Source organism: Vitis riparia, chromosome 12, assembly GCF_004353265.1.
Source record: "Vitis riparia cultivar Riparia Gloire de Montpellier isolate 1030 chromosome 12, EGFV_Vit.rip_1.0, whole genome shotgun sequence".
NCBI classification, from domain to species: Eukaryota; Viridiplantae; Streptophyta; class Magnoliopsida; order Vitales; family Vitaceae; genus Vitis; species Vitis riparia.
Window position 1 is genome coordinate 8,657,049 of NC_048442.1, and position 24,975 is coordinate 8,682,023.

Below are 24,975 nucleotides of genomic sequence, written 5' to 3' on the forward strand. Positions count from 1 at the left end.
TTATCTTTTACATTTTAGAAGAAAATAATTTAATGATTAAAATACCATTTAAAATAAATATATTCACTATTTTAATTTTTTTTATACTAAAAAGTATTTTAAAGTTTTTTTTTACTATTATAAAATAAAAAGTTTAATTTTTTTTTTAACCTTCTTTCTTTCTTATTTTAATAACTTTTTGAACATGACTTTTAGTAATAAGTTATATGAAATGTTACAAATTTGTTTTAAAATATTACTATTATTTGTTTGTTCTAACATATAATAAATACTTTTTAAATACCTCATAAAATATTTTTTTTTCTAACTTGCAAATTAGACACATGGTGTTTATTATTTTGAAAATAATGCAAACACTATATATATATATTAATCAAGAAGACAATATTTTTAATACTAATTTACCAACCTTCCAATAATTTTGAAAGTGTAAATAGGGTAATTGGCCTAATTAAAGTCTTCAAAATATTCAAAATTTCTCCATTCCAAAATTACCTAATTTCTCTCTACACTAATCCTAAATATTTTTTAATAAAGATTTAAATATTTAAAATCATTAAAATAAATATTTTCTTATTAAAGCATTTTTTTTCAAAGTAATAAGATAAAAATCATGAAATCTTCAAAACTATAATTACAACAAATATTTTTAATTTAAAAACTAATTTCATAATTTAAATTAATGATTTAAAAAAATGTTATAAAAATAATTTTTTTTTATTTTTAATTCCATTTAAATGTGATTTTTTTAATCTCTGTTGATAACAATGAAATTATATTTATAAAGGTAAACTAGCAAATATATATATATATATATTTCATTTAGTTTACTTATAATGAACAATTCAGACATGATTGATTTTAATTTTATTTCCTAAGTGTTAATTTTTGTAGGGAATGTCTTAATGACATAGTTTGGTAAAAAAAAGAAAAAAAAAAAAAACTATCAATAATCGTCTTAATGTCAAATTTAAGTTGTTTAAAAATTGTACAAAACCTATTAGGAGCCCTGTACACCCTTGTACAGTTAGTGTAATACTCTTATACAATGACACAAATTTCATATTTCTCATAAGTTGTATGTTCATGTAGGTGTATTAATAATATTTTCAATGGTTTGGTTAAGAAAATTGTGGATGGCTTAGGACCAATTTTTTTTTCCCCAAATTGGGGAAAATATTAGAATTTCCACATGAGAGTTAAATAAAATGAATGACATAGGCATACAATCCTTGGGTGACAAGGGAAATAAAAAAGTGGTTTAGAATTGATTAAAATAATTCACAAAGGGTAATCTTGTACACCTTTGTACAATTAGTACATTTCCCTTGTATAGTTAGTGTAATACCCTTGTACAATGGTACAAATTTCATATCCCTCCTAAGTTATTTGTTCATGTCCACGTAGGAGTGTTTAACCATATTTCCAATGGTTTAATTGAGAAGATGGTGGATGACTTAATGTGAAAAAAAATTTCCCCAAATATAATTATTGGAGAAAGTATTGGAATTTCCATGCGGGAAATAAATAAAGTGCATGACATATATGCACAATTCATGAGTGATAAGAAAAATAAAGGAATGACTCATAATCTATTATAATCTTTCACAAATGGTAGCCTTGTATGCCTTTGTACACTTAGTACATTTTCCTTGTACAGTTACTGTAATACAATTGTACAGTGGTGCAATAAATGAATAAATATTTTTTTTTCATATAAAAAAAATAGTAATAAACAAGGTTTTCAATTTTCATTTTTAAAAATAGTTTTCATTTTTTAATTAAACGTATTTTCAAAAAGAGACAATATAGAAAATAAAATTATTATTTTTAAAATAAAAAAAAAACTAGAAAAATATTTTAAAACCAAACTCAAATATAATCTATATAATCTATATAATTTTTAGTTACTTGTTTTTATCTAAAATAAGTAAATATACCTTTCAACCCTTTTGTGAAACCAAGGTATGGTTAATCTTGATTTTGATGATAATAAAACAAGGTTTAGAACTAATGATCATATTTCAAATGTGATTAGGCAAGATGATTTCCAAAATGACAATCACAAAGACAAATCAAGCCAATGAGAAATCATGAAAAAGAAGACCACCTCAAAGAAAAGTGTTTTTCAAGATCCAAGATTCATAAGATCTCTTTGTAAGGTTGTTGGTGTACTAGAATTTTCATGCATTACATTCTTTACTTATGCACCAAAATCATCCAAGAGTTACTTTGTTTTAAATATTTTAAGAATTTGATGATTTCATGTTTTTCAAACTTGTTTTAAAAGGTTTTAAGTTGAAAAAGTTGGTTGTTGAGCCAAAAAACGGCTCAATCGGTTGAACCGGATGAGCAATCGGTCGACCGCAAGCTCAACTGGTCAAGGTCCGGGTCGACCCCCAGCTCAACTGATCGAGATCCAAGTTGACCCCCAGCTCAACTGGTCGAGGTTCGGGTCGACCCATAGCTCAACCGGTCGAGGCCCGGATAGACCCTCAGCTCAACCGGTCGAAGGTGCAAAAAACTTTCTCTTTCTTCCAAAACGATTGTTCAACCGGTCAAGGTTGAATCTCAACTGGTCGAGGTCCGGTTGAGGTCCTGTCTAGGTTCAACGGTCACCTGCCAAGCATTAAATGCTAACGGCTAGTCAACCGGTCGAACCCCCAACGGCTAGTTTGGCTTTTTTCTTCTATAAAAAGGCTCAAATCTTCATTGTTTAAAAAGCTTAACCTTCCCAAATCTTTCTTGATTATATTTGAGCCTTGGAAGAGTATTTTTGAGTGCACCATTGTTTTAAAACTTGCATATCCTTAGTGCACCATTCAATCCTAGTTTTCTTGTATCGTTTGAGCTTAAAATTCTTGTGTTAGGATTTTTGTGAGATCATTTATTTGTAAACCTTTGAGAATAAGTTTTTTAAGAGTGTAGTATCTCTTGAGAAGTGTAAAGGGTGCTTGGAGCCAAAAGTTCAAGAGGGTGTATTGGAACCATAATCCAATTGTATTGCTTGAAGGTTTGGTTTGGAAGCCTTGAACTAATGGAACCTCAAGCTTGGGATTGAAGCTAGAGGAGAGTGGATGTAGGTCGGGTTGCTCCGAACCACTATAAACTCTTGGGTTTGCATTCTCTCTTCCCTACTCTTTAATTTATATGCAATTGTTTTTATATTACTTATTATTTACTTGCATATAATTTTCTCTTATGTTCACTTGTTTAAATTTGCGAAAAGAGACTATCACCCTATTCAACCCCCCCAAGGTGATTACCATAGGTTGGATTAGCCTAATATTCCTAACACCTTTTATATAAGAAAAATTCAATTTCTACTATGTATAGATATAATCAACTTCTAAAATTAGGTCATATGAAAACATTTTAATTGAGTACTTAAAATAAAAACTCCCCATCCATCCTCTTTATTTCTTTTTTCTTTTTCTTATTTTAATAAATTTTCAATTAATTCAAATCATTAAAAAAAAAAAATTAACTTATGACTAAAAATCATGTTCAACATGTTCTATTACCTTTCAAGTAAAAAATTAGATAAGTTTGAAAGTCAATAAAAAAAATTAAATACCATTTTCAATCATTTTTAGATAAAATTTTATATAATATATTTTATCTGAAATTTAATTTCTGAAAGGGTAATATAAATTTAAAATAAAAAATGAAAATTAAACTAAAAGATAAATACAAAAAGATAAAAAATATTTGGATGAAAAATCCCAAAATTTTTATCATTGCTTATCATAAGAGCAAAAATATTCAATATCTTTAAAAATGAAAAACAAAAGAACATTATTGTTTTTTATTTGACATAAAATAGAAATATAGATTGAAAGGAAAAAAAAAAGTTAGAAATGAGTAATACTTAATAGGGAATAGAAAATGGGAAAAAAAATACAAAAAAATTGAAATTCACACTCACTTGTGCCTATGTAAAGGTTAAGGGCATTTTCGGGATTAATGAAAAACAATATCCTTCATCTTAGTTTTCATATTTTGTTTGGGTCTTGGGTTTAAATATGTATTATATATGGATCAAATGTTAATTTTTGGACCCAACTGGGCCCAAAATACAATTCTCCCAAAAATAATCTAGATTTGTTTTAAAGTACTACATCTATGTCATATCAACACTCTAATCGGCTATTATTGCTCCCGGTGAGTGAAAAAATAATCTAGGCTTATTTTCAAAATATTCGTCACGTGTTTGTTTTTTTGGTTTTTTTTGTTGAAAATAATTTATTTTTAGAATTTATGTTGTTTATTTTTCTACTTTTTTTATGACTTATTATAGTTTTTTTACTAAATAAAAAAAGTCAAAATATGTAACTTTTTTTACATAAAAAAATAATATATTAGATTTTCTTTATTTTTTAATACTTAATAAAAATAAAATACTATAAAAATAAATAACCTAATATTTAATATTATTAAATATTAAGATTCTATTAATTAGAATTAAGTAAAAAAAACAAACGCCACCGACTATGTCACATCAGAGTTTTTTTTTTTTTTTTTTTTTAATGACAAAACCATAATTGGTGGTGTGGTTTTAATTGTGGTTTTATCATTAAAAATAATAATAAAATAAAAGTTGACGCCGTTAAAGAAGGAATACTTTTTCCAAACTCAACTTACACGTTACTTTTGATGTATAAGTGGTCCTTAAAGGAAACCACCCAAAATGCGTACAATCACAGGAGAGTGAAAGACAACAAGAGAAGACGTGCGTCAAAAGTTTTGGAAAAAGTAATCCTGGGCCAACAACACGAGTGCCGCCAAAGAGGACCCTGGGCGACGCTTTTTCTGAACATTGATCCTCACCCTCCTTCGCCCCCGCCCCCACGCCCGTCAAAAGAGTAACCAATCCAGTGCGGATGCTATAGCCTGTAACAGCCGTCCCCGTCCGTCTCAACACTGTGTTCATAATTAATTTCTTTGTTTAATTGGGCGTGGGGGCCGGGCTTGTTTGCGGGAGGTGTCTATATCTGAAACGTTACAGATAATTATTATAATAAGAAAGTGTTTTTTCTCTTCCCAGTGTCCATGTAAAAAATGCCTAAAATTACTATTTATATAGGGATTATTTTCCCCAAAATATGCTCTCTGTCAAACTCACTCTTTTTAAGTTTTCAATTCATCCAAAATGTGGTCTCTATCAAATTTTGTAATGGTACGACTTTCATGATTCCCCCAAAGTCTTTTTGGCGTGGGGCCTGGGCTTGTCTGCGGGAGGTGCTTTTTCTCTACCGCTCTCCGTTATTGGTTATCATTGGTTGATGATGAAGTTGATGCCCGGAGGCCCGAGCTCAATCAGCCAGCTGGGTCTTTGTTGCCTTGTGTGGTGTTTATGTGATTGGGCTCTTTCATACAGCTGCTGCTCAAACCATTCAAGCCAATGCTACCACTGATCCATCTGAAGGCGCCCTTCTCTCCTTGTCTCCACCTCTCTTTCATTCCTTTTGTTTGAGTTGTCTAAGTATTGCAGCATTGTAGCAGCTGTCAAGGCAATCACAATATAGAAAAGTTTGGTTTTGGGCTTCTAACAGCAAGTCCCTTTTCCAGCCCAAAAGAGATGGATTTCAATGTAATTTTCCAATGCCTGAGCCCTGAATTCTTTCTTAACAGCTTGGAAAGAGACCCCTCCTGCCTCCTTTCTTATGTCAAAATCTTTTAAAATCAAATCTCCCTGGAATAAATGAATTAAAACTTAGATAAAAAAAAGGGAAACATATTGGAGAATGTCTTCCTAGGAATTTGGGAATAGAAGAATTCATTTAAGTTTCATTCATTATGCCAGAACCTGAGATCATATCATGAAGGAATCAGGATATTGATGGTTGAGGCAACATATTTTGTATAAGAAAGAAGCTGGAATTTTCATTCTATAATTGTTAAGAAAACTTTTAGGAGTTATTCTCAATATTCTGGTACTTTAAGTACCCACTGAATCAATAAATCACCAAAATAAATAAATAAATAAATAAAAATAAATTGCAATATCAAGATCTGTCGAAAATTTTCAAAATAATTACAAATTGATTCAAAGTAATGATGAATCATAACCTACTACTAGGAAATAAACACAATGTTGGTTACTCTGAAGCTTGAGTTTAACAAAGAACAGTCAAAACACAGTTTCTTGTGCAAGTCCTTATTTCAATACTAACCTGGATATAAACATCGAAGACACGCCTTCCAAGACTCTTCCAAGAATTTGAATTAACAATTGCTGTCTCTGCAAATTGGAGGATAAAATTATAGTTTCCATTCTCAAGGCCTAAGCCATAGTATCTTAATGATCCAGCAGAGATCCTTGCTGTGTGGAACAGCTCTGAGTCTAAAGTATTTGTGAATTGAGATGAAGACGTGCTCGTGTACTGAGGATTGTTGCTTCCAGAAAACAATCCAATATTGCTAACTGCCCACCTATTTGTGGCAATCACATAGTATGTAGCTGGACCAAGAGTTTCATCGTCCCTCTCAAACACAATCTGATCAGAAGAAGTAATCTGAGGACCACCACATTTGATTGCGAAGTCGTAATCTCTACACCAATATAAAAAGCAGCACTTATCAAAATTAAAGAAGTGAATTGATTTTTTCAATTGAAAGTTAAACTCATCTCTATCTTTTTGTTTTCAAATGGTTATGCTCAAGAATATTTACGATTAAAGAAATAATTCATACTTGAAGGATGCATAAAGTCATTTTTCAATGCTCAAAACTGACATGAATCAGCAGCAAACCTTCATATCTGTTTGAGTGGTGATTCCAAAAAAAATTCTGACATTTGATATATACTTCATGATATCATTTTACAACTCTCTCATCCCAATTCACCCCTCAAATTGATGACCTGTGAATTTTCCACCAAAGGAGAAACTTGTGCTATGATATCTATTACAAGGCTCTCCCTCGACCTAACTAATCATATCTCTTGACTCACAAGAAACAAACCTCAATAAACATGTCCTGGAGAAAGAACAAAACCTAAGGCAAGAACACCAACCACCAGCATGACTTGCCCAGTCTGCATTAAACTGGGCACACAAGTAAAGAAAGGATTTTCCTATTCCTAGCTCATACAAGTTTATAGAAATGCAAAACACAGTTTCCAATATTGACAGTATTCTTTTTGGTGACACTGATACCATAGTAGATTTTTCTTCTTTTCATGCCATAATACCTAATAATATGTTCCACCATTGAAATCAAGAAATAGGGAATGATTCTGCATTGAGAGGGGGAAAAACCAAATCAAACAAAAGAATAGACCTCAGAACTAAAATTCTGTCCTAGGGGAACTTGAGGAAAAAAAAAAAAAAAATCTAATAGATTTGTAACTGATGAAAAAGCAGGTACCACCTTCTTATTGGAAGAAGTTAATAAAACATGATCAGTGTGCCCTAGAAACAACTCAAATTTGATACCCATGCATGTGTAGAGAAATCTACCAACAAAAACCAAGGAGGTATGTTAAAATAACATAAAATCAAGTTTACTTTTGCATTTTCTGTGGAGCAAATCTCGATATTTGTTTGTACTCCTCTTTTAGAATTGTACTACTATTTGCCTTTATGTTGTACTAAGGGATCAATAAACCAATAATACACCTTCAAAATCAGCCATATGATAGAAAGAGATCTATTCATCAGTTGATCAATCTCAACATATAATAATAAACCACTCAAATTAGGTGGAAATGATAGAAATAGTTACCCATCCTCTACCTGACCTAATTCAGAAGGAACTTCTATTAGTTCAAACAGCTGCAATTGTTTCCCAAACTTGTTACCAAATTATGGTGTGAACCGAGCATTTATTAAACTTTAAAATCTCATAACAGGTGCAAGAACTTCAACAGTTATAGCTAACAAAATGTGGCCTATAATTTTTACCTTTCTAGCATTTGGTGAGGAGATACATATGGAAAAACAGAGGGCAAAAAGAGAAGGAAGTTCCAGACTGCGATCATTGAAAGACAAAATTTATAAGTGCCAAAACCACCAGGTTCAATTGATTTGATAATCATGCGTAAGGAAAAACCTAAAACGAAACAAAGTGAGTATGTCATCTTAGAAGAAGAATGCTTCAACCCTTTCCCAAATTTTGAAAACATTACCATAGTGAAACCATTGATTGGTTAAACAATAATAACATATCCTGAACATTTGTATGAGCTACACTACTGAGATCCTATTAAGCTATGTCACCCTATCTACAGCATTCGTTTTGTTTTTCTATATCATAGGTTGTCATCTATGTGCTTATTAATTCAAACCATGTCCATTTTTCTATCCTTCCCTTCACCTCATAGTCCTTTCAATTCAAACCAAACATGTCTCTACTATTATTGTTCTTCCTGGTCTATGTTTCACATGAACAACCATCTCAACCAACGTTATCTAATCTTCCCCACAATAGGTGGTTGGTGCTACCCATCTGACTGAACATGATCAATTTACAATACATCCTTTTATCACAAATCCTCTTTAGCCTTAATTTGATAGTAGGTCTGAAAAAATTGCATTAGACTATCAAAAAAAAGAGAAATCTCTCCAGTTCAACTATAGCCCTATAAATCCATAGGCAAATTCCTATCTTTATCATCCTTCCTTAAATCTTACTAGGATTAAAAAATGGCCATTCCTTGATATATTTTGGGTACCCATCTTCATTATTATCTCATTTCCACTCCTTACCACAAAAATGGTATTCCTCATACCTTGTTTTGATCTTGCTTGTCTGAAAGCCTATGTATAGGTTCTATATCCCTAGGACTCCTATTCCCCATGCCCCCAAGACAAGCATGTACATTGCTACATTATGACTACAAATGCCCTTGTAACCCTACCAAATAGCTTATGCCTGTTTTATGCTGTCGATCATGACAATATATTAGTTTGATGCTAAATTACAGTTGTCACAAAGGGTTATCATCTTCGGCTAGAAACAATATCACTAGAAATTCTCAAGAACCATTTCCATAATGTAAGACCAAATAACTAATGTAACCTAACAAGATTTTCAGCATGTTTCATAGACAGATGATAAAAAATCAAAATTATATTAGAACTTACAGTTGTTCTAACTTCACCAAATTCCCAAGCTCAGACGGCAGAGAACCAGAGAAGTTGTTTGTCCCAAAGGCACTGCAAATTCAACAAGTAAATAGCATCAGGTTAACTCCAATTGATAATATTTTAAAGATTATCTTCTTATAAGTCCATGTCATCAGGAAAAAGTACATGAACATGGTTGCTAAAACTTGACAAAGTAACAACTTGTTCTGACATGGTGGCACCAAGCCAATCAACATGTCAAATGGAAGCAAAAAAAAATTCTTGGATGGGGGGCAAGTAAAAGAGTTGGTAAGACTAGCATCTTCCTAAATCGAAAGTTATATGGTGTTGAACAGGGAAATTTGGATTGAAGAATAGTACCTGAAGATTACAAAAGAAACATAGTATCTATACAAAGTAAGAGTATGGAAAACTTACAATGATCGTAAATCAGTAAGCTGTCCAAGTTCCTTAGGAAGCTCCCCTGATAGTGCATTAATTCCCATGCTCCTAACAACATGAAATTAAACACCAAAAAAACAACAATAAATTTCAGTGTACTAGGAATTTCAAATAAAATTTTCTAGTGATGGGCTTACAAGTACTGCATTCTGGTTAGATTGCCAATGGATGCAGACAGGGGACCTGTCAAATAATTTTGACCCAAATTCCTGTAAAAAAAATGGAGAAAAGTAGTGTTACTAACAACAACACAAAACGCAATTGGAACCCTAGTAAAATATTTCAATGGGTTGATTTTCTGCATTAATAATATCAAAGAAAATGAAGAGATAAAAATGCACAACCATAACTACAAGCAACGAATAAATGAGATATGAACTCATACAGATTAGTGAGGAAAGTCAAATTCCGTAGCTCATCTGGGATTACACCAACGACGTCCAATGCATAAACTTTCCTGTAAAGAATCATTAAATGAAGTCTAAGCTTAAGAAGCTCTAAGAAGATGAAAAAGACCCAGACATGGAATATAGATTTGAAGTGTTGGTTTAAGGGAACCAACTTGGATGCAGTGGTCTAAGCATCAGATTGAGCCTCAATGTCACTTGGGAAATTACCACTCAAACCAAATATCAAGCAGAAAGATTGCATTTATAGGAAATATACCAAAAATGTTCAAAATCAAACTGAGTAATATTCAACAATCCAAGCACAAAAACATGAACATTCAGTTGAGTGATATGGCAAGCAGAGGCATTGTCGTAGGAACAATCACATTTGATTCCGGGATTATAGTCAGAGCTATCAATGCTGGTTGAGTCAATGGCAGCTCCGGTGCATGGTTCCCCACTTGTGTTCCATTGGTTTGATGCTGAGATTCCCCAATGTTGAAATATAGAATTCAAAGCTCTCACTGCAATCAAAATTCAAAAGATGAGTACAAATTTGGGGTTTTGATCTTCTCATGTAAAAATCAATTGGTGCGGGTAGGAAGCCATCAAACTCTGCCCAACACGAGACTCCGATGACTCACCATGACCCTCTTGGACACCATTTTACTTCAAAATTAATTATTTATACGTGTTAAAATCAATTATTTGTAAGTGTGGATGCACAACCTTTTATATCATTTCACATCACATCATATCGGTTTATCCTAAAAAGGCATCATTTATTAGAAGTATATATAAAATCGGCTTGGTCAATTTTGGACCAAAAAATCAATCAAACCAATATAATCAATTTATATGAGATATAAATTTGAATCAAGAAAACCGAATCAAACCAAATCATTTAGGTTATGTTTGGTTTCCGGAAAATATTAAGGAAAGAAAAAAAATATCGGTAAACCTAAAATTGATCAAAACTTATAAAAATATAGAATAAAACTCTTACAAATGAAATTAAAAGTATATATGCATTTTAAAATTATTTTTTTAATAAATTTTTATATATATATAATATTGTACGTGTCAATAAAAAATATAAATTTGATAAGTGTACATTAATTATAACCCTCGCGAACTGACCGATTTTGCTAGTCGAGAAAAAATGAAAGCACCATTGGATCTAAAAGCTAAGTACATTGCAGAGATGCAAACTCAAACCAAAAAAGCTTTCAACCTTGGATATACAAGTGTTTTGAAAAAGAATAAAATCAAGACTGGTGAAGCAGAAAATGAGGATGATGATGAAGAGGATAGGGTTGGAAAGGTCCCGACTACCAATCATACTACCGTGGACAAAGAATAAGCGAATGCACATGGATCCAAGAAGGATGTGATAGATGTTGTGATTCAAGTGAACAATTAGACTTGATCCTTATTTTACTATAGACAATTTTACTAGTTTTTTTTTATGTCATATACACCATTTACTAGCTTTCTCTTTCCTCTAATCTACTTTTTGGATTTCATTTATATCAATCAATTTGATCCTTATGTTTACTTTGCCTATTTGTTTGTCATATTTTGTTTTGTCTAAGCATTTCATGGGCATTTCACCTAAGTGAGTATTTTGCCTAAGTAGGCATTTTTCCTTGTACAATCTTTTTACTCAATAATAATAAATTTTCAAATGAAAAACATTTCATCGGTGGGGTTCCATAACCCCATACAAATTTTGTATGTAATAAGCTCTGTTGGGTCCAATAGATGCTATTTTGTATGGCCCTTCCTAGTTTGGTTTAAGTTTCCCGTCATCAAAGGTTCTACACAGGGCCAGGTTGCTTGGTCGAAAAATACAATTTTTTACTCTTTTATGCTACTGAGCAATTGCTTGCTGTTGATAAGCTTCTATGTTCATAGATGCTAGAGTATTTTTTTTTTCTAGCTAGTCTAGGGCCTCTCTTTTTGCCGTTTCTAAGGATTCCTCTTGCTATGAGTGAAGTCCAAGTTCAATTGGGATTACTGTCTCAATTCCATAGGTCATGGCAAACAGAGTTTCTCCAGTAAGATGTCGTGGTGTTGTTCGATAAGCCCAAAGGACGACTGGTAGCTCATCTACCCACTTTCCTTTGCTTGAACCCAGCTTCAGTTTTAAGTAAGACAACAATGTCTTGTTAAAGGCTTTTGCTTGTCCATTACTCTGGGGGTAACGAGGAGAGACAAATGAATTATGGATGTTGTACTTGGCGCAGAACTGCTAGAAGGCTTCCTTAGCTAACTGATGACCATTATCGGATACGATAGCTTTTAGGATACCAAAATGACACAACATATTTTTCCACACAAATTTTACAAGGTCGCTTACTATAACTTGAGCATAGGCTTTCGTTTCAACCCACTTGGTAAAATAATCAGTAACCACTAGTAAAAACTTCTTCTGAGAAGGGGTAGTTGGTAGTGGCCCGACTATATTGATTTCCTACATGGAAAAGGGCCAAGGACTACTTATTGGGTTTAGTTCCCTAACAGGAATATGAATGATATTTTCAAATTTCTAGCATTTCTCACATTTCCTGACATACTGTTTGGAATCTTGTTTCATGGTGGGCCAATAAAATCCTTGAGTGGTGATTCTATGAGATAAGGATCATCATTCGGAGTGGTTTTCGCACACCCCTTCATGAATTTCTTGCAATAAGGTGTTGCTTGTTCAGTTGTGAGGCATTTTAAATAAGGTCCCATATAGGATCGTCTGTATAGTTCATTCCCAACCAACACATCTTATGACACATGAACGAACTTTTGCTACTTCTTTACTATCTAAGGGCAAGGTTCCCGAGCCAACGTATTGCTGTATGGGAGCCATCCAACTATCGATCTCTTCAATTGAGCTTACTTGATCGATCGAGCTAAACGTGACAAATGATTGTAAGAGTACATCGAGAGAGATTTGGCTCGTAATTGGGGAAGTGAAGATGCCAGACTGACAAGTGAATTGGCCACCCCGTTTTCTGTCCTAAGGACCTGGATGATTTCGAATTTGCTAAATCGAGCAACCAGGGATCCGACCAACTTTTCTCTCATCTTTTACCTCGAAGATGCCTCTTACTTGAGATACCACTAGTTGAGAATCGTTGTGGACATGTAGTCGTGTGGCAGATAGGCTCAAAGTTAGGAGTAGTCAATTATCAATGCTTTATATTAGACTTCGTTATTTGAAATCGGATATCCAAATTGAATTGCTTGTAGGACTTCAATTTGTTCGGGTGATCTCAGCATGACTTAAATACCACCATTTTCCTTCCTAACATATCCATCAATGAACATAATCCATGGTGTTAACAAGCCATCCTTAGGAGATTCTCTGTTATAGCAGAATTCAGAGATGAAGTGAGCTAATACTTGCCCCTTTAAAGAAATTCGACTTTAATAAAGGATTCCACACTCTCCCATTCAATAGCCCACTTCATCATTCGCCCCAAGATGTCAAGTTTATGCAACACAGACCATATAGGTTGATCTGTGAGGACGTTTACCAGATGGGCCTGGAAATATGGACGTAACTATTTTTTGGCACTATGCAAAGCTAAGACCAAATTTTCAAGGCTCATGTAACGTGTCTCATGTTCTACCAAGGTTTTATTGATGAAATAGATGGGCTTCTGATGTCTATCTTATTGTTTGAGCAAGACTACACTTATCAAGAATGAAGAAATAGGCAAATACATGAACAGATCATCACCAGGCACTGGCTAACTTAGTATAGGTGGGTGGTTAAGTACTTTTTTTTTTATGGCCATGAAGGCTTACTCACATTGTTTCGACCATCCTTTACTCGAGGATCCTTTAAGTATCATGAAGAAGGAGCGCAGCTTATCTGAAGATCATGAGATGAATCAATTGAGTGCAGCAAGTCGCCTTGTGAGTGCCTAGATTTCCTTCTTCGTGGTAGGTGAAAGCATATTTAAGATAGTCTAAAGTTGTTCGATGTTTGCCTCAATACCTCATTTCGTCACTAGAAAGCCTAAGAATTTTCCTTACTGGACTCTAAAGGCACACTTTAAAGGGTTCAATTTTAGCTTGTATTTTCGAAGGAGTTCGAAAGATTCGTGCAAATGGCTCAAATGTTCTTCTTGTTTCTACGACTTTACCAACATATCGTCTATGTACACTTATATTATTTTGTCAATTAAGGATTAAAAGATTTGCCATGTGTTGATAGGTTGCACTCACGTTCTTCAAACTGAATGGCATAACATTATAGCAGTAGATTTTATTTGTTGTAATGAATGTTGTTTTCTCTGAATTAGGGGGATGCAAGGGGATTTGGTTATACCTTAGTACGCATCCATAAAGGACAGCAGATCATGACTGGATGTCGCGTCCACAATTTGGTTGATTCGAGGTAGAGAAAAATAGTCTTTGGGACAAGAATCGTTTAGATCTGAATAATCTGCACAAACCCTTCATTTACCATTCTTCTTTGGTACCACCACAACATTTGAAATCCACTCAAGGTATTGTATTTCCCAAATGAATTCGACATTAAGGAGTCGTTTAACTTCTTCTCGAATTATTTCCTATCGTTGAGGATGAAATCTCCTTATCTTTTGTCGCACAGGTCAACTGCTCGATTTTATGCTTAATCGATGCTCAGAAACCAAAGGGTCGACCCCCACCATGTCAGAGTGTTGCCAAGAAAATACATCCAAATTATTACGAAGGAAAGAAAAAAACAAAGCTACTTCAAAATTTGATAGATGAGAGCCAAGTAGTACTTGCATATTCTGATTTGAGTCAAATAGCTAGTGAGGGGGTAAAGGTTCGGCCATATGAGACTCGTTTTCTAGGCCATCCCAAACTCCATTTTGTAATTTCTATTTGGCTTTATTTACGGGGGTCCTCTCTCGTCTTTCCGAACCTTTTTGTGCTATGTTGTAACATTCTCGTGAGGTTTTCTTATTGCCAAATAGATCGATTTGTACTCTCTCTTTTTAGAAAGCTTATCTACTAATAATAAGTAGATAAAATGACCTTCATTTTATGGATTCACATTCACCCAAGTATGACATTAAATGAGAATGGGTCACTTACTACACAAAACAAAATGAACATAGTAACCAGGCTTGTTGTAATAGATAGGACGATTTTCCCTAAGGAAATAGTTTCGGACCCATTGAAGCCAGTTAGTATTCTTCTTAAAGAATAAAGGACGTTAGCTTTGAATCTCATTTAGATAAGTGCGGGGAAATGCAACAAATCTACAAAGCTTCTTGGATCGACGAGAATGTGTTGTACTGTATGTCCTCCTATTGTTAGAGCTAAAACCAAAGCATCTTCATGCGGAGTTCTAATGGTACATAGCATCGAAGTTTGATGCTATTAGTTGTGAAAGTGTATTGGATACTGGATACCAATGATCGAGGAATGATATTAGAGACCCCACTCCAAACATGATCTTTTCGCTCACTTGAAGGATGCTCAGGTTTTCTCCCAAAAATAACATTGATAACCAGTCATTGCTCAACTGTGTTTTGGGCTACGTTGTCAAGTGCTTCTTGAGCAAACTTTATGCTTGTTTTTTATATGCACTATGCTAACTTTCTAGTCTAGATCATGCTTTCAACCAGATGTTTCAAATGTCTACATTGGCCCATACGGTGCCCATTGTCACAGGATGTTTCAAATGAGTTTCCCCATGGGTTTATATAGAGCCCAAGAAACTTCTGGAGACTCCTACACTTAGCCATTAGTGGGAAGAGTGTGGAAGGTTCTAGAGATGCCTAGAGAAGTCCACACAACTCTACACTATGGTGGAAAGCATGAGAGAAGTCCAAATCTTTCTAGAGAATTCCAGAGGTCTCTTGTATATTCTTGTACATAGGTTTGTACATAGAATGGTGTAGGGTGTTCTAGAATATTCTTGAATTGTAAGGAACCCTCCAAGGTTCCAAAGAGTTCCATTGGTTCCTATAAATAGGTGAGGGTCTCATTTGGCCAAGGCACCAAGCAAGTGAGTTCCTAAAGCACTTGTAAAGGCTTCCTTGAGTAATAAAAGCTTCCATTCCTTAAGAGTTGCCTACTACGCCTTCTCAAGCTTCCGAGTCGTGAGCATCTTAGCCTAGCAAGCTAAGCGTTGGGAGTAAGGCTAACTTAGCAAGATCAAACGTCTTGACTTATCTAAGTGTTGCACGAGCTTAGGAAACGACTAAGTCTGTGACAAATGGTATTAGAGCATGGCTACGAAGCGGGCATAGAAAAGGCCGCATGTCGAGCTCTAACGTGGAGGAGACTAGCGAATAAACCCATGGAAGGGAGATTGAGCCTACTGCACGGGGCAAGGACAGGAAGCATAACTCTCGTGACACCATAACCGACATGGCGGACACCCGAGAAGGGGTGGACTTGATCGAGCAAGGCATGGAGAAGGGCTTAGAGGATCTAAGGGAGCAAATCCAAAACCTTCGTGAAGGAGTGCTAGGCTCGCAAGTTTAGCCGGTGTCACATGAGGAGTTCATGTCCTTCCAAGACAAGGTCATGAACATGTTCGCTAATGTGAAGTCAATGGTGGAGGCCCTGGCTGCACGCATGGAGGCCCGAGACCAAGAGATTCGACAAGAGCTAGCCATCTACAAGACTGCGATATCAACACGAGTCATGGCCACTCATGAGGCACTAAGGGTGGAGGTGCCCAAGCCACACACGTTCAGTGGCAAGAAGGATGCCAAAGAGCTGGATAACTTCTTGTGGCACATGGAGCGCTATTTTGAGGCTATCACACTGACGGATGAAGCCACTAAGGTATGCACCGCGGCCCTTTACCTCAATGACAATGCTACTCTATGGTGGCGTCGAAGGTTTGCTGACATAGAAATATGGACGTGCACCATAAACACATGGGATGGCTTTAAACGAGAAATCAAAAGGCAATTCTACCCTGAAGATGTGGCTTACCTAGCAAGGAAGAATATGAAGCGTATCAAGCACACGGGTTCGATTCGTGAGTATGTCAAAGAGTTCTCTACGCTTATGCTTGAGATACCTAACATGTCCGAGGAGGAGCTACTATTCAACTTCATGGACAACTTGCAAAGCTGGGCTGAGCAAGAGTTGAGGAGACGTGGTGTCCAAGACCTAGCCACGACCATGGCGGTAGCAAAGTCCTTGGTAGATTATAGAAGGGGAGACTCCTCCAAGCCCAAGCCATCATCCAAGGGTAACTAGGCCAAAGGTGGGGGAGACATGGGATCATGAGGCTACACTTCTAAGGAATGATCGAGCAAAGGCCCTAGTGGCAAGGATGGAAAAGACAAGGATAAGCAGAAGGAGTTCACGCCCAGGACCAATTGCTTCCTATGTGATGGTCCACACTGGGCATGAGACTATCCCAAAAGGAAAACCCTAAATGCTATGATTGAGGAAAAGGAGAAGAGGATGATGCTCATGTGGGATTGTTACAACTCCTAAACGCCCTTAAGGCCAAGCCGATACCTAAGACACCTCAAAGCAAAGAGCTGATGTATGTGGAGACCCTTATGAATGGAAAGGCCACCAAGGCCTTAGTGGACACTGGTGCTACTCATAACTTTGTCTTGGAAGATGAGGCAAAAAGGCTGGAGCTCCAAGCATCCAAGGAAGGAGGTTGGCTCAAGACAGTCAATTCAACTGCCAAGCCATCACATGGAGTAGCTCGTGAGGTAACTATGCACATCAGCTCATGGGAAGGAAGGGTCGACTTCACAGTGGCACCCATGGATGACTTCAAGATGGTACTAGGGATGAACTTCCTACAAAGGGTCAAGGTCGTGCCACTACCTTTCCTACCCTCAATGGCTATCCTAGATAAGGAGAAGCCATGCATGGTCCCTATGGCCACCGAAGGTACGCTCAAGACCCCTATGTTATCAGCTATGCAAGTAAAGAAGGGGTTACAAAGAAAATGGGTGACCTATCTAGCCACCCTTAAGGAAGAAAGGGATGACGAGTCGGGAGAACCCATACCTAAGGAAATCAAGGGGGTCTTTAATGAGTTCAAGGACGTGATGCCATCCTAGTTGCCTAAGAGACTTCCTCCTAGGAGAGAGGAAGATCACAAGATTGAGTTGGAGCCGGGAACCAAGTCCCTTGCTATGTGGCCATACAGGATGGCACCGCCTGAGCTGGAGAAGCTAAGGAGACAACTTAAGGAGTTGTTAGACCTAGGATTCATCCAACCATCCAAGGTTCCCTATGGCACGCCGGTCCTATTTCAGAAGAAACATGATGGGTCTCTATGGATGTGTATCGACTACCGGACACTCAACAAGGTGACGGTAAAGAACAAGTACCCTATTCCGCTCATCGCTGACTTATTCGATCAACTTGGTAGGGCGAGATACTTCACAAAGCTAGACTTAAAGTCGGGCTACTATCAAGGATTGAGGAGGAAGACGAGCCAAAGACTACATGCGTGACCAGGTACAACTCATACGAATTCTTAGTGATGCCTTTCAACTTAACCAATGCCCCAACAATGTTCTGCACACTCATGAATAAGATCTTCCACCCATACTTAGACAAGTTCGTGGTGGTGTACTTGGATGACATAGCCATCTACAGTAACACCTTGAAGGAACACGTAAAGCATTTAAGGAAGGTCTTTAAGATCTTAAGGCAGAACGAGTTATATGTAAAGAGGGAGAAGTGCTCATTTTCTAAGGAAAAAGTAAGCTTCCTAGGGCATCGCATTAGAGATGGTAAGCTGATGATGGATGACAGCAAGGTGAAAGCCATCCAGGAATGGGATCCACCAACCAAGGTACCTCAACTCAAATCTTTCCTTGGTTTAGTTAATTACTAACGGCGGTTCATCAAGGGTTATTTGGCAAGGACAGCTCCACCCACTGATCTTCTTAAGAATAAGGCATGGGAATGGGACAAAAGATGCCAATAAGCCTTTGAGGATCTGAAGAAGGCTGTGATTAAGGAGCCGGTGTTGGCATTACCAGACCACACCAAGGTTTTTGAGGTACACACGAATGCCTCAAACTTCGCTATAGGGGGAGTCCTTATGCAAGAAAGGCACCTGATCACCTTCGAGAGTCGCAAGCTAAATGACACGGAGAGGCGCTACACGGTGCAAGAAAAAGAGATAACCGCCATCGTCCATTGCTTGCGCACTTGGAGGCACTATCTTCTAGGGTCTCACTTCATAGTGAAGACCGATAATGTGGCCACTAGCTACTTCTAGACGCAGAAGAAGCTAAGTCCTAAACAAGCTAGGTGATAAGACTTTTTAGCCGAGTTCGACTATACGCTGGAGTATAAGCCAGGAAGTGTTAATCATGTGGCCGACGCTCTAAGCCGTAAAGTGGAGCTAGCATCCGTGACGAGCCAGCCCCAAGGAGACATAATGAATCTTCTTAGGGAGAGACTACAACATGATCCAATGGCTAAAAGCCTTATAACCCTAGCTCATGAAGGGAAAACTAAGCGGTTCTGGGTGGAGGACGACCTATTCTACACTAAAGGAAGACGACTCTATGTGCCTAAGTGGGGGAACATAAAGTGGAATCTGATTAAGGAGTGCCATGACACCAAGTGGGCTGGGCACCCCGGGCAACGAAACATAAGGGCACTACTTGAGTCAGCTTAGTATTGGCCTCAAATACGGGATGAAGTTGAGGCCTATGTGAGGACTTGTCTTGTGTGCTAACAAGACAAGGTGGAGCAACAACAACCTAAAGGCTTGTTGGAACCATTACCGATAGCAGAGCGCCCATGGGATAGTGTCACTATGGACTTCATCATCGGGCTACCCAAGTTGGAGGACAACGACTCCATCATAGTTGTAGTGGACAAATTCTCTAAGTATGCAACCTTCATAGCTGCCTCGACTGACTACACTGCGGAGGAGACGACAAGGCTATTCTTAAAGCACGTAGTCAAGTATTGGGGGTTGCCTAAGTATATCATTAGTGATCGTGACCCACGATTCACTGGGAAGTTTTGGACGGAGCTCTTCAAGCTTATGGGTTTGGAGCTTCACTTCTCCACAAGCTTTCACCCATAAACTGATGGGCAAACTGAGAGGGTAAACGCCTTACTGAAGCTATACTTGAGGCACTTCGTGAGTGTCAACCAGAAAGATTGGGCTAAGTTGCTAGACATAGCCCAGTTCTCATACAACCTGCAAATGAGTGAGGCAACCAATAAGAGCCCGTTCGAGCTAGCCACAGGGCAGCAACCGTTAACTCCTCATACTTTAACGATAGACTATATGGGGAGAAGTCCAACGACTTTCAAGTTTGCGAAGGGGTGTCACAAGCAAGTTGATATATCACGCTTATACTTGGACAAGGCCACTAAGAAAATGAAGAAGTGGGCTAACAAAAAGCGATGTCACACGGAGTACAAGGTTGGAGACATGGTACTTGTCAAGCTTCTTCCTCAACAATTCAAATCCCTAAGGTCGGTGCATAAGGGCCTTGTGAGGAGGTATGAAGGACCCTTCCCCATACTTGGGAAGGTTGGCAAGGTGTCCTATAGAGTTGAGTTACCACTAAGGTTGAAGATTCATCCCGTTTTCCACGCAAGTTACTTGAAACCATATCACGAAGACAAGGATAATCCAAGCCGAGGGTTTTCTAAGATACAACGATTGTGACCTCATATGACAAGGAGGTGGAACACATCATTGCAGACCGAGTCATCAAGAGACGAAGTGTGCCTCTTGCTATAGAGTACTTAGTGAAATGGAAGGGACTACCAAAGAACGAGGCTAGTTGGGAGCCAGCAAATGTACTATGACAGTTCCAGGAGCAGATTGAGCGGTTCCGGGCAGAAGACATGACTAGGACTTTTGCGGCTTAGGTGAGAGAGAGTGTCACAGGATGTTTCAAATGAGTCTCCCTATGGGTTTATATAGAGCCTAAGAAGCTTCTAGAGACTTCTACACTTAGCCATTAGTGGGAAGAGTGTGGAAGGTTTTAGAAATGCCTAGAGAAATCCACACTCTACACTATGGTGGAAGACATGAGAGTAATCCAAAGCTTTCTAGAGAATTCCAGAGGTCTCTTGTATATTCTTGTACATAGGTTTGTATATAGAATGGTATAGGGTGTTCTAGAATATTCTTGAATTGTAAGGAACCCTCCAAGGTTCCAAAGAGTTCCATTGGTGCCTATAAATAGGTGAGAGCCTCATTTGGCCAAGGCACCAAGCAAGTGAGTTCCTAAAGCACTTGTAAAGGCTTCCTTGAGTAACAAAAGCTTCCATTCCTTAAGAGTTGCCTACTACGCCTTCTCAAGCTTCCGAGTCGTGAGCATCTTAGCCTAGCAAGTTAAGCGTTGAGAGTAAGGCTGACTTAGCAAGATCAAGCGTCTTGACTTGTCTAAGTGCCGCACGAGCTTAGGAAACGACTAAGTTTGTGACACCATGATCTTTATGGAATTTGCATAACCAAGTCTAGACCATTTGTTCTAGTTCGCTTCTCATTGGTTGAGGCCACCCAAATCCTACGACTGCTTGAATTAGGAGGAACAACTAAAGATAAGAAAGTGTAATGAGAGTGAAAGGGTGTCCTCTTCTGACTACGTGATCATATTTCGTTCAGCACCATTCATTTGATATGGATGAACTTCTACTGCTACCTCTTCTCATACCATGAAAATCGTTACCATGCACCTTATTTATAGCTTGATGAGAGGTTGCATGGAGATCATCTTCCAGTATAGAATACTTGTTTGCTCTTTGAAACAATTCATCCATTGACATAGGAGAATCGAAGGATATTGAATTAAAAAAGAAGTGTTAAGGAAGATTGCTTTCTTGATTGCTTGCATGATTATATCCGTGCTTGCTTCATCTAAACGAAAGATGGCTTCCCCGAATCGTTTCATGAAACTTCTGATCGACTCTTCCCGTTCCATTTTTACATGGAAGATGGTTGTTACACTCTACTTTCTTCTAATTGAACATAAGTAATTAGTAGCAAAAATTTCGAACAACATTCTAAATGATGGAACCGAGTTAGCTGGTAGACGATGAAACCAAGACAAAGCGGGCCCTTGAAGGCTAGACAAAATTTTTTTGCATTAAGACGAGCCATTATGGCTTTCTAGAGTCATTGCCTATCAAAAATACATGAGGTAATCAAAAGGATCTTCCGATTCATCGTACATGTTGAATTTAGGCATAGAGAAGTGTCTTAAAGCCTTTTGACATAATATAGGGTGCATGGACGGTGTTTCAGCTATATCATCTAGGATGCAAAAAGTGGTATTCGCCTATCGCATACCTTGTTAAAAATCTAGTTGCCTGAGGAAACTCGGGGCTCAAATCTTAGAGGTAGTTTTGGTAGCACTCGCATACTCTTGTTCATCACTTGAGTAAGTGTCGTCAATTGTCTCCACTAATGGTGATTGCGGTGGGACCGACTCTGCCATCGGGATAGGTAGCTGAAAAAACGATAGAGAATCTGGAGTTGATGGTGCCATTGGTGTACATTGAGGAGTATGAACAATTGTGGCCTCTTGGAGAGTTTCATTTTCCTACTGGAGTGCTACAGTTGCTGCAAGAATTACTTCAATTTGTTGTTGATGTTCTTCCTGCCATTCTTTCATCCACTACTCCATTGTGGATAAATGGTCCTCCCATGACCGCGATCCTTCTCCTTCCTTCCTATTTTCCATGGCTTTCTAGCTTTTTTGTTCAAATGGTTCCCATAGATGACACCGAATGTTTTCGTTATAATTTTGCTTGATTTTTTCCCTGGATAAGGTTTCTTATTTATAGTTTTGTAAATTGGACACACGGATCACCTTGGAAGGTATGCTTAACTAATAGAAAAAGATTCCCTTTCATGTTGATCCAATGTTCAAACTCTTGTTTCCTATTAGAAATGGTTTCCTGGGTTCTCAAGGAAACGAGCCAATTTTGATCATCCCGGTTTGGCTGATAAACGGGAACATTAGTATGCTTTGATTCAATTTAGGTTGATTGAGTTATGTAGCTGAAATTCCTTAACCAATACAAGGAGGAGCTTGTGTGGAACAAGTCAAGAGCTTGTGAACTGCTAAGAAACTTAGGGAGGATGATAATGGAGAACATCAAATTTCACAAAGATAACCAGAAGGTTTTGGAATCACAAAGAATGCTCTATTATGTGAGCTTTGTTATTATTTATATGCAATCTACATATTGAATCCATACAAGAAAAACTCTACTACTCTATTACAGTTTGTTAGAAATTATATTATGTTAAAGATGCTAAGTTGTATTCTAACATATTAAGCTTAACCAATTAACTAAAATAGCTAACTAATTCTATCACTCCCTCTAAAGTTGAATGGGAATAGAGTCACTATCAACTTATTTTGAAGTTGGTCAAACCGTGACTCTGAAAGTGGCTTAGTGAGCACATCTGCAATTTGCTCTTCAGTGGAAATATATCTAACATCTAACTCTTTAGCCAATACTTTTTCACAAATAAAATGCACATCTATCTTGATATGCTTTGTCCTGGAGTGAAACACAAGGTTGAAAGCTAATGAACCTACTCCAATACTATCGCACCATAGTATAGGGCAACCTACAATTTTAATTTCCAACTCATGAAACAAAGACTGAAGCCAAAGAATCTCAATGGTATCTTGAGCTAACAACTTGTATTCTAATTTTGTGCTAAAGCAAAAAAAACAACCTTTTGTTTCTTTCAGGTCCATTGAATCAAATTTCCACCTAAGTACACATAATAGCCACTAGTTGACTTTCAATCATCTAAGCTACTGGCCCAATCTACATTTGCAAACCCTTCAAGAAATAAACCTTTAATTGGTTTGAAATGTAAGCCATAACCAACTATCCCATGAAGATATCTAAAGGAATCTCTTCCAAGCCTTCCAATGATCAATGGTTAGAGTATGTAAAAATTGACTTACTTTATTAACGAAAAATAAGATGTCTAGCCTAGTCATAGTTAGATATTGTAAAGCACCAATTGTGTTATGGTATAGGGAATGATCTTCAAATAGCTCTTCTTGAGATAAAGATAATTTATTTCCAAAAAGCATAAAATTAGAAATGCTATTTGCTCCATTCATAGCAATTTTCTTCAATATATCTGTAACATACTTGGTTTGAGTAAGGTAGATACCAGAAAAATCCCGATGAACTTCAAAACCAAGAAAGTAATTCAATGACCCAAGTGTCTTGAGAGCAAACGTTTTGTTTAATTCTTTAACCACTTGATTGACCTGAGAAGCATTAGTGCTCGTGATTAGGATGTCATCAATGTACACTAGCAAAATGATAAGTGTGTTACCTTTCTAGTGAATAAATAAGCTAGTGTCAGATACAAAATTTTGAAATCCCCAATCAAGTAATGCATTCTTTAACTTATCGAACCAATCTCTTGGAGCTTGTTTTAACTCATACAAGGCCTTGTGTAATCTGCAAACATAACTTGGTTTGGTTGCATCAACAAAGCCTATATGTTGTGCTATGTATACCGCTTCTTGCGAATCACCATTAAGAAATGTATTGTTGATATCAATCTATTGAATGCCCCAACCCTTTGTAACAACCAATGTTAAAATAACTTTGATGGTAGAAGGCTTAACCACAAGACTCAAAGTTTCAAAATAGTCTAAACCATGTGTTTGTTGAAAACCTTTTGCCACCAACCTCGCTTTATATCTCTGAATGGTTCCATCTTGTTTGTATTTAACTTGAAACACATATTTATTGTGGTAGTGGAGTTAAAGACCTTGGGGCCTGAGCAATATTAGTTGGTTTTGATCGAGATGATGGCTTACATGTTGGTGTTGTGGTAGTGGAGTTAAAGACCTTGGGTTTGTAGATACCAATATTTGACTTTGTTTGCATGAGATGAATGGAGGTTGAAGAAGGATGGGATGAATTAGAAACAAAAATAAGCTCAAAATTAGGTTCAAATGCAGGAGAAGAAATTTTGATAGTGGACGAAACAAATTTTGTATGCTGATTGTGAGGAACCTACTCATATGCAAGGACTTCTCTTAGAATGGTTGCTTTAGTCATTGTACCAGTTACACAAT

General features: G+C 36.9%; 1 protein-coding gene across 1 annotated transcript; it reads right to left on the reverse strand.

Moving 5' to 3' along the window:
- Positions 1-5,548: 5,548 nt before the first annotated feature.
- On the reverse strand, positions 5,549-10,533 carry LOC117925944 (probable LRR receptor-like serine/threonine-protein kinase At1g56140). Its single transcript, XM_034845047.1, has 7 exons — positions 10,309-10,533; positions 9,919-9,990; positions 9,671-9,742; positions 9,510-9,581; positions 9,090-9,161; positions 6,177-6,555; positions 5,549-5,695 (listed from the first exon to the last, which is right to left on the reverse strand). Coding segments are annotated over exons 1-7 (816 nt in total). The 5' UTR covers positions 10,311-10,533.
- Positions 10,534-24,975: the final 14,442 nt, after the last annotated feature.

Bases quoted from the DNA above. Each gene is read 5' to 3' on its own strand.
- LOC117925944 (XM_034845047.1), bottom strand. The intron at 9,743-9,918 runs GTATGAGTTCAT...TTTTTTTTACAG, and splicing joins TTGACTTTCCTCACTAATCT to GAATTTGGGTCAAAATTATT. The intron at 9,162-9,509 runs GTAAGTTTTCCA...TTGAATTTGCAG, and splicing joins CTTACTGATTTACGATCATT to TGCCTTTGGGACAAACAACT.